Raw genomic sequence first — 9,350 nt, forward strand, 5'->3', positions numbered from 1 at the left:
CATGCTGCACCGCAGGGAGTTGGATTTCCTGAGGTTGCCCTGCTCCCACGCCTTCCACCGCAACTGCATCTCCAATGCGTTCCGGAGCGACACCCGATGCCCCACCTGTCGCCGGAGATTTCGCCGGAACGATGCTTGAATTTCTCTTCTTATTAGAATAAGAAAGCAAGCATAAGTCTCCCCCACCCTGGTCCTTCTTTTTAAATTAGGGTTTTAATTGGAGATAGGCTCAAGTTTTCTCGAATTCTGTAATCAAAGTTTAAGTTTAGATTATACATAATCTTATTAAGATTATTTCTAACTTTATTAACATTGCATTCCTACTTGTATTAGCATTTAGTGATTATCATCATAAATATTATATGTTTTATTTCATTAATTTGGTGCGGCAGAGAAATATATTTTGTAGAGCACTTTTATTGTATTAGAAATCTTTGCTGTGGATGTAGTACTTTTTTACTTTTTTTCATAACAAATTGGTATGGAAACAAATATGATATTCAGTGTAAATCGCGAATTTCTAACAAATATAGATATTTGGTTGCACGAGGGATGTAAGTTTCGGTGTTTGAATTGAAGGTAATTAATGATTTGTTCATGTTCTTTGATTCTTTTGTCACTACTCTCCATTGTTTCTACGTTGCCTTTTATCTGGTGAAGTTGTTAGTGTGGTGATGGTTGATTGTTTAGTTTAATGTTAAGATTATGGGACTGACGAATTTCTCCTGTGAGTATTGGATATGATTTGCAACGAATTAATGTTCAATGTATGAAAGTTGGGTTTTACTTTGTTGGTTTTTTGCGGTGCTTGATGATGATGCCCCCTTGTGTTACCGTCGTGATCGTCGCTTGAAATGTGTTAGCTTCGTACATGTTATAAGTAATCAAGACGACGACGACAACGACGACAACGACAACGATCTACAGGGGCAGGTTTGAGTTGGCACAGAACCTGGAAATCACTTTAGCTTTACTACTGTTGATTGCAACTGTATCATTAGCACAAAAACAAGATAACATATTTGGACTAGAATTTACCTGTTCAAAGAGATTTGGATTGGAATTGTAATTTCACTTTCAATTTGGATGAGATTTGCTTAGAATTTTGCAGATCTTGGTAACAAAAAGAGTACAATTTGAAGTTTGAAACCAACAAACAAAGGTTACAAAAGCCCCATGCCCTGTTTTTTTGTTCCTTCAACACGTTTTCTGTAAGGGTTCTAGTGTGGAAGATAATTGCTTTTAGGGCTTTTAAATTTGTGATTTTTGGTCACTTCTTAGGGAGGTGGTATTTGTTGTCTAACATCTGAGTACTATTACACATTGTATTATCTCATTATTCTTTTTCTTCTATCTTTTTTTTCACCGTAATTGACTTCGACCAATAACACTATTTTAGATAACTCGAGATTCAAATATATCTTTATAACGATGAATGAAATAATGAAAATAATAATTTACTGTCGAAAACAACTTCATCCCTCTTCACTTTCACCCAGACAAACAGTAGTACATTGATGTCAATATCGACAACAAAAGAAAGAATTAAATATATACAAGCAAGTATACAACATGACAATATTCACCAAATAAGAAAAAAATCTTGAAAAATAACTTTTCAAAAGAACTAAACACCCAAAAGAGACTAACAAAAATCCTTCACAACAGCCTAATTATATTGCTGCAAAACTTTTTAGGAGCAAAGTGGTTTCTACTGCTAACCATCACAGAAAAGTTTGCGAATAAGCTTAAATAAGCTGCAGTTGAAGAGCATACATAACATTTTACCAATCTTAATGTGAACATGGACTTGGAAAGCGAAAGTATACAGAAATATACTTCTACGTTTTCTGGTGAGATCACAGACGACCCATTGTAATATATTGAACGCGATACTATGTACAGAAACAAATAAAATATTTTCTTATCGTACTATGTCAAATAGCCTAAAGAAACCATCTGGTTAATGAATCGAAAAGCTTTCGTTGTTCTCTAATTGGTAAATCTATATATGACCGACCGATTCGACTCATTGATCATATTTCACAACAACGAATTTCGTGTTTATGTAATCTCGTAAAGTTTAAGTAGTGTTCTTTTTGGTTTATTCCTTTTCAGTTTCTGGGTATGGATCATTCCAGCAATCAGCAGCAGCTACTGCTCTTTTCCACCTTTTCTGAAACATTATCAGTTCTGCGTAAGAACGCCGCCGTATCTGCATCAGCAAAAGAGGAAAAAAAAGAAAAAACAAACAAATAAATGCATAAAACACCATTTGATCTTCAAATTTTCTAGTACTCTCACAATTTCAGATGCAGAAACGAAGATTTTGAAGTTTTCCGGATTGGACTTTAATTCCGAATACAAATTGAAAGCAGCCGTAATTCTTACCGCAGATCTGTCGGTGAATCCATACGGTCCCTGAGGCAACTACAAGTTCAAAATGCGCAAATAAACTAAATATGTCGAGTTGATGAATTGTGAAAAAGTAATAAAGAGAAACATACCGCCATTCCCGCATAGGATTCCGCTGCTTGAGATGCATGATCAGTTGCTTCAGCATTTGACTGTGAAAAATAAATCAAAATATAAATTACGAAAACGAATACATAAGTTCCTCACATGTCCTCTGAGATTTTTTTTTTTTAGTACATTTACATACATTATGCATATCAGGTATAATTCGCTCGTAGAAACCAGCTTATGTTATACTTGTAAAAATACTTGTAAATTAGCAAAATATGTTTCTCATGATACTGCGGAAAACTCGATCGTTTTACCTTGTTTTCAGAGAAACCGCCTAGTGTCGGTATGCCCAAATGAACTATATACTCCCTATCGACCACTCCGATGTTTTTGCTTCGATCACCCTATAAAAGAATCTTACATGTGTTTTTCCATAGTAACTAATAATCCAAAAGGCAAACGTATTTAAGCTCGACGCATAAGTACCTGCGCGCAGTAACCGAGCTTCTTGTCTAAGCCCCATGCATGAATCAGATCATTCTGCAAAAGAGAATTAGATTAAAAAAAATTAAAATAAACTAAAATAAGGCCATCTTGTAAAAATGAAGCTCATTTATTTTCCGATTTTTTTATAATAAAATTCAGAGCAAAATATCTTTTTTGGGATTAAGATGCCCCTCACTGAAATCTCTGATTCTTTTCTAGTCATCAAGCTTCCACAGGTAGTTTCGGTTTGGCCCGAAAGTTTGAAAACCATCGAAGTTGCAAAATTGAAAAATTAGCCTTTTTTTTCTTCAAAAAACCGCGCAAAATAATCTTTGTAGTGATGTGCTGCGCGTAAGTACCTGGATCATATGCCATACGCAACGCCACGCTGCTCTCGAGAAGACGGGAGCCATCATTTCTACCCAACTGCAAATATGCCGAAAAATATCAAAATTTAAAACAAACTTACAAAGTTCAAAGAACTCTTTTTTAATGAAATAGAACTGCCAACGACAAACGGAGAAAATAAAGCAAATTGAGAAACATCGTACCCGGTGCATGGAGGCGCAGTGCTGTTCTCATAACACCTCCCGCCGCCTCTCGACTTATAAATCCTTCTGTTTATGCAGGGCATTACATTTAAGTCATTTTTGCGACCGACAAGAAATAAGTAGTAGTAGATAGCAATTCATTCTTTTCACAATCCAAATGCTACCTCTGATATGTTATCGAGAGATTTCACATTTCACATATGCCCTTCGAAAATGAAATTTCTTCCGTATCTCTTTAGGAAACATTTTCGACAACAAAACCGACTTCCCCCTTGAAATGGATGACTCCCCAACAAGGAGGATTTAAGTGTCGTGGCACAAGTCATGTCGAGCACTTGCTGGCACGATACAGCACCATGTGTGTCATGCCGTGCTAATGTGTGTCACTGTGCCGGTCACAAAAGTATTTGTCTGCCGACACACTATGACGTGAAATATTTATTTTCATTGGCACCAATATATTCTAACTGCTTACTACACATTTTTATCAATTTTTTTGCACTTAATTGAGAAAACTACTTGTTAATTTCAAAGAAAAGTGGATGCCGACACAGGAGTCATATTGTCCCGATATCTTATTAGTATGGTACATATAAAGGTATTTTCGCAAGAAAGTAGATATTTGACATGCAATTAAAAAATATTCAGATTTTACGGGGTTTATATGTAAATAGATAAATTTTGCACAGACGCATAATGTAAATATTTGAATAGAATACCTGTGCACGTATCCTTTCCTCCCGCGTGCGGTGATTTGATGATGCACTTCGGATTTAGCCATGTCTAAAGCAGGCTGTGATATCTCCAGGCCTTCCTTTTTGATGATTGATATATAACTGCAAAAAGATGATACTTGGTGAAATTGTAAGTAGGAATTTTAACTGGTTTGATCTCAAACAACTCGATAAAGAAAAAAAAAATTTCAAAATGCTATTGATCAAATTTAACAGTTACTACTAGACTTGTGTTTTACTGGCAAAATACCGATGAAATTTTACCAATTCTAACTACTAATAGTCTAATATGCTAAATAAGGTCAAAGAGGACATGCTCCACGATGAAAATCAACAAAGAAAATGGCAATAGAACCAATATAAGAAACTTTAGCTTATCGATAAGATTCTCTGAAAAGAGTAGTGTTGAATATAAATATTAAAAACTTCTCCGGTAGTTTAAGCTTTTGAAGAACAACGATTGTTTCATTTTGTTTATCATAGCATCAGAGCAGGAGCTCTTGTGTTTGAGTCCTGTCAGGCTCCTAGCTTATTTAATGTCCTCCCATTTAATTCAAATCCACTTTTTGCGCCTATCAAAAAGTCTCAAACTCATATGGGAGGGGGAGTGTTGATTATAAATATTAAAAAATGCCGTTCTCCGGCATCTTAAGCTTTTGGAGAACAACAATTGTTTCATATTGTTTAACAAAAAGATATGGAAAAAAAAAAAAAAAACGAAGAGAGATCATGCCGTCCTGGATGAAAATGTTCGACTCCAAGATCCTCATCCCAGAGGAAAATATAATTATACTCTGCAACTATGTCCGGATGTAAGAACCTCTTCGCAAACCACCTACATTAAAAAAAAAAAAAAAAGTAGGATAACAAGTCTTTAAATAATAAAAAACTTTTGCAATTAACTCCTTCATAATTACCATTTTGTTTGGTTGATTCCCGATACATGTAAGGCGCTATCACTCCATTGCAAATCTCCCCATTCATCCACAACACCATCGTAGTGGAAAAGCATTATAGTGAAATTACAAGAAAAGAACTACGATGTCGAAAAACCAAAGTGTTAGGCCTATATCCTCCGGATTTCAACCACAAGAAAAAAGTTAAAAAATCAATGTATTTACCTTCTTAGCTATCCGATCGACAACCTTTTTTTGCTTTATGCCTACAGCAATGGCCAGTAGATTCTTAGATGCTTTTGCTACATCCTGGTCTCAAAATATTGAAAGTTTGTTCTTTAGAAAGCCACTAGACCAATTAAACAAACCCAAAAAAAAAAATTGCATATAAACATCTATTTCTACATGCATTTCCAATGCAATAGCATATTGTATCATCATAAATTATAATAAAGCAGGAAATTCCTAAATATTTGGCGTGTGCATCCACTCAATTTTGAAAGGCCAATGGGAAGATCTATCATCTTAGTCACTTCATATTCATCAAACCAATTGGCATGAAATAGCATATTAGCTCCGCATGATGTTTCTAACGTGCTTTAGTTCTGCCATATCAGTATGAACATCGATATGAATTGAATCTTTTACGTTCTAAAATACACGTGTTACCTCTTAGCATTTTGCCACTTTATTTTACATTTTAAGGAATCAAACCTCTTAAAGACACTTAAGAGATAACACTTTTAAGTGCAAAATTACTACAAAAGGATTACTATTCCCCTTAACATTTCAGAACTAGACCACTCACACATAATAGTGTTTTGTGTTCTCCTCTACAAAGTGTAGTTATTAAGAAATTAAAACAAGCATGTAATATCCTTTAAGAAGATCATATCGACCTTATAAAATCTAACTGTTTAGGTGTAAAAAGAAAGGAGTCTTATATACAAGGGATACAAATCATGCACCTTTGTATTTGAAGATTGTTCTGAACCCTGTATCGGCGGTGTCATTTCGAGATTCGATTTTCTACTGACTATGCCAAGAGGAAGTGGTTCAGTCCCTGGAGGCCTGCATTGACTCTGAAAGTAGAGAAAGGAAGGGGGGAAAAAAAGGAATGCAAATCCAAACAATTATGGAAAAAAGAATCTGGAAAAATTGAAGAGTATGAATGGTGTGATATAATTCATAGAAAGCATTCTGAAGAACCTTGCATTGTATAGATTTTGCATTTAGCAAAGACCCAGTAGATCCCCATCTTGATGGTATTCCCTGCAGGTAGAATTTTAGAGATGTTTTATTTGCATCCTGTAAACTATCTGTAAGTAGACATATTCTGCAGGGTTGCATATATAGATTTAACACAGCTTATAAGGCGACAAAAGTCGTAATGCATTAAGCTATCGGAGGAAAGGTGTTTTTACACTTTTATATTCAACATTCTCCCTCACATCTAAACTCAAGAATTCAAACTCAAAATCTTCAGCTCTAATACTATGTTAAATTTATATGAAACAACCGTTGCTCTTCAAAAGCAAGCTTAAGCTAGGAGAATGGTGTTTTTATATTTTTTATATTCAACAGTTACTGTGATAACTGAGTCTAAATTATGAAATAAAATCACATTAATTAAGAAAGGAAAAAAAAAAAAAAAAAAACATACTTGCATGTTGACAAAGAAGGGACCCCCAATAAGAAAAGCTATGCAGAAGAAAGAAGCCACAATGTGGAAGTTGCAATAGTATGCTCTTCTATTTGCAGGATCTGTGAGTAGAGGGCCCTGCCAAAATTATAAAGAAAATTTGTGGGGGGGAAAAAAGTGGAGACACAAATTCAAAAAGGAGATGAGGAACTGATGCAACAAAAACAAGTACAAATTTGATCTTCTTTTTTTTTTTTGAGAGAGAGAGAGAACTTGTCAAATTAATAGTAATGATGAGAAATAGAGATTTACAAAGACTTTTTCTCCATAATACAATAGTTTATTTTTATTTTGTCCATTTTTTCTACTAAAAAGGGCATAGTATAACATCAAAAAAAAAAAAAAAAAAAAAAAAAAAAAAAAAAAGAAAAAAAGAGAAGCTTAAATTCCAGGAAACTCCCTGCACAGGATTACAATTATAATTTCTCCATTGAAATTTAAAAACCTATATATATAGTAGCCCTTTATTAAAGTACAAGATTCAATCACTTTTTATAGGTGATATCAATCACATTTCTCATTGGCCAAATGGGTAAAATATAGATTTTGAAATGGGGATTTTTCCCTTCCAAAAATAATTAATTTATCTCATCTTATATGACTTCCAAATGGTGCTGGTAAAATTATCACAAACAATGTAAACACATTTGCATTTGATTTAAACAGCAACATATATAAACTAGCAAATAAAAGGAAACCACAAAGAGATGTTCAAACCCACTTACCAAAATGGGGAGCTTCATCTCTCTCTAAACTCACAAAGTCCACTAAAATACCTGCAAAAACAAATAGAAAAACTTAGAAAAAATTCAAAAAATAACCCCAAAAAAAACAACTTTGAAGAGAGAAATCTCAATGACAACTACAAACTCAGATATTTGCAAAACAAAGAAAACCCAGATAGAAAAACTCCAAAAAAATATAAAAAGGCCAGAAATAACCAACAAAAAAAAAGCCAACTTTAGAAGAAAGAGAGAGGAAAAAAAAAATTTCAGCTTCAAAAAAAAAAAGGCCAAAAAAGCCAACTTTAGAAGAGGAGAGAAACAAACAAGGTAGAGAGAGAGAGAGAGAGAGAGAGAGAGAGAGAGAAACCAACCTCAGCAACACCAACTAACAAGCATAAAGTGGGGAATCCAAAACCAAAGAGAGAAATTAAAGCGAAAGATTTGGGAGAGGTGGGAGAAACATTTGTTTCACTAATTAATGTTGGGATTCTTGTTGCTAATTTTACTACTGCTCCTCTATGGAGTATGGGCAAAGTAAAGCACATAAACCCACTCTCTTAATTGCTTGGGGGAGAGAGAGAGAGAGAGAGAGCATTGCTATCGTGCTATGGATGCTTAAACCTTTACTATTTAATATTTTATTTTAGGGAAAACTTCAAAAAACCCCCTTTGGTCTCGCAGTCTGTCACTTTAGTACTCTGTGGTTTAAAATGTATCAATTTATCCTCATGGTTTTGTTTTTATCTTTTCTATAGCTTTTTTCTTAATATTTCGTTAAATTATATACAAAAAACTTCAGATATCCATCTAGATTTACCGAATATTTGCTTAAGTACCCTTTAATTTTAATTTTGTCACTAATTTTTAAAAAAATAATAATAAAATTGATAAAAAAAGAGAAAAATGAAACCACATGGGGGCAAATTGATACATTTTAAACCACATGATACTAAAGTGAGAAAGTGTGAAACCACGGGGGGTTTTTTAAAGTTATCCCTTTATTTTATTTGAATGGGAAGTACAAGGTCCTTTGTTTTAAATTAATTTTTGGTCCTTTATACTTATAAGAGTAGAGTTGATATGCTATCAAAGCCATAGAGGATCTGGTGCTTTTAATTTTTTGGTCTTTAAATCAGTCTCTTTAATCATTTCAAATTTTTGAATTAATACTATTATTCTGTGAAAACCACTCAATCCTAAGGCTGCGTTTGGTTGGAGAACTAAATTTTGGAGAACAACTTTTGTTGTTCCCGAGAACAGGGGATATTCTGGTACAAGATAGAACAATTGTAAATTTATGTTTGGATGCATTCGAGGATATTCTAGAGGATATCCTTAATAGCGTTTGGATAAAAAGTCTAGAACAACGTCTAAATATATTTTTAAAAATAAAATAATTAATTTATATTAGTATATTTTATATAAAATTATTTATAAAATTATTTCATATAGTAATTNAAAAAAAAAAGCCCAAATCTCTTGTTCCGGCTTGTTCTCCCTTTTAGGGAGAACAAGCTTACCGGGTTGTTCCCGGCTTAACGGGTTGTTCCGGGAACAACCCGGTTGTTCCAAAATGCATTGTGTTTGGAGGGATATCCCGCCTTGTTCTGGGATATCCCTCCAACCAAACGCAGCCTAAGAGTACTACTCTATCTTTAAAGAATCTTAATCAACACAATCGTATAATTATTAATCCAAGAATCATAAAGTCGAAAACATCATACTCTCTATACTTTCCGATAGCATAGTAGCTCTACAATAGGGGCGAGGAGTTTTATTTCTTGTACAAC

The 9,350-nt window shown here is 34.0% G+C and overlaps 1 protein-coding gene across 6 annotated transcripts; it reads right to left on the reverse strand.

The window, feature by feature from the left end:
- On the reverse strand, positions 1,744-8,151 carry LOC109725981. Of its 6 annotated transcripts, none has more exons than XM_020255396.1 (16): positions 7,932-8,151; positions 7,561-7,611; positions 6,797-6,913; positions 6,343-6,405; positions 6,102-6,215; positions 5,359-5,442; positions 5,155-5,273; positions 4,971-5,072; positions 4,223-4,339; positions 3,504-3,569; positions 3,312-3,378; positions 2,953-3,006; positions 2,781-2,870; positions 2,508-2,567; positions 2,392-2,421; positions 1,744-2,215 (listed from the first exon to the last, which is right to left on the reverse strand). In XM_020255396.1, the coding sequence occupies exons 2-16, from the start codon at positions 7,576-7,578 to the stop codon at positions 2,105-2,107; spliced, it is 1,212 nt and encodes a 403-aa protein (XP_020110985.1). In that variant the 5' UTR covers positions 7,579-7,611; positions 7,932-8,151; the 3' UTR covers positions 1,744-2,104. The 6 variants fall into 6 exon arrangements, with proteins under 6 accessions (XP_020110985.1, XP_020110984.1, XP_020110986.1 ...); XM_020255395.1 differs by having other exon boundaries at positions 2,392-2,430; positions 7,932-8,150; XM_020255397.1 differs by lacking the exon at positions 6,797-6,913 and having other exon boundaries at positions 2,392-2,430; positions 7,932-8,150.

This window comes from Ananas comosus, linkage group 20 (genome assembly GCF_001540865.1).
Source record: "Ananas comosus cultivar F153 linkage group 20, ASM154086v1, whole genome shotgun sequence".
Taxonomy (NCBI): domain Eukaryota; kingdom Viridiplantae; phylum Streptophyta; class Magnoliopsida; order Poales; family Bromeliaceae; genus Ananas; species Ananas comosus.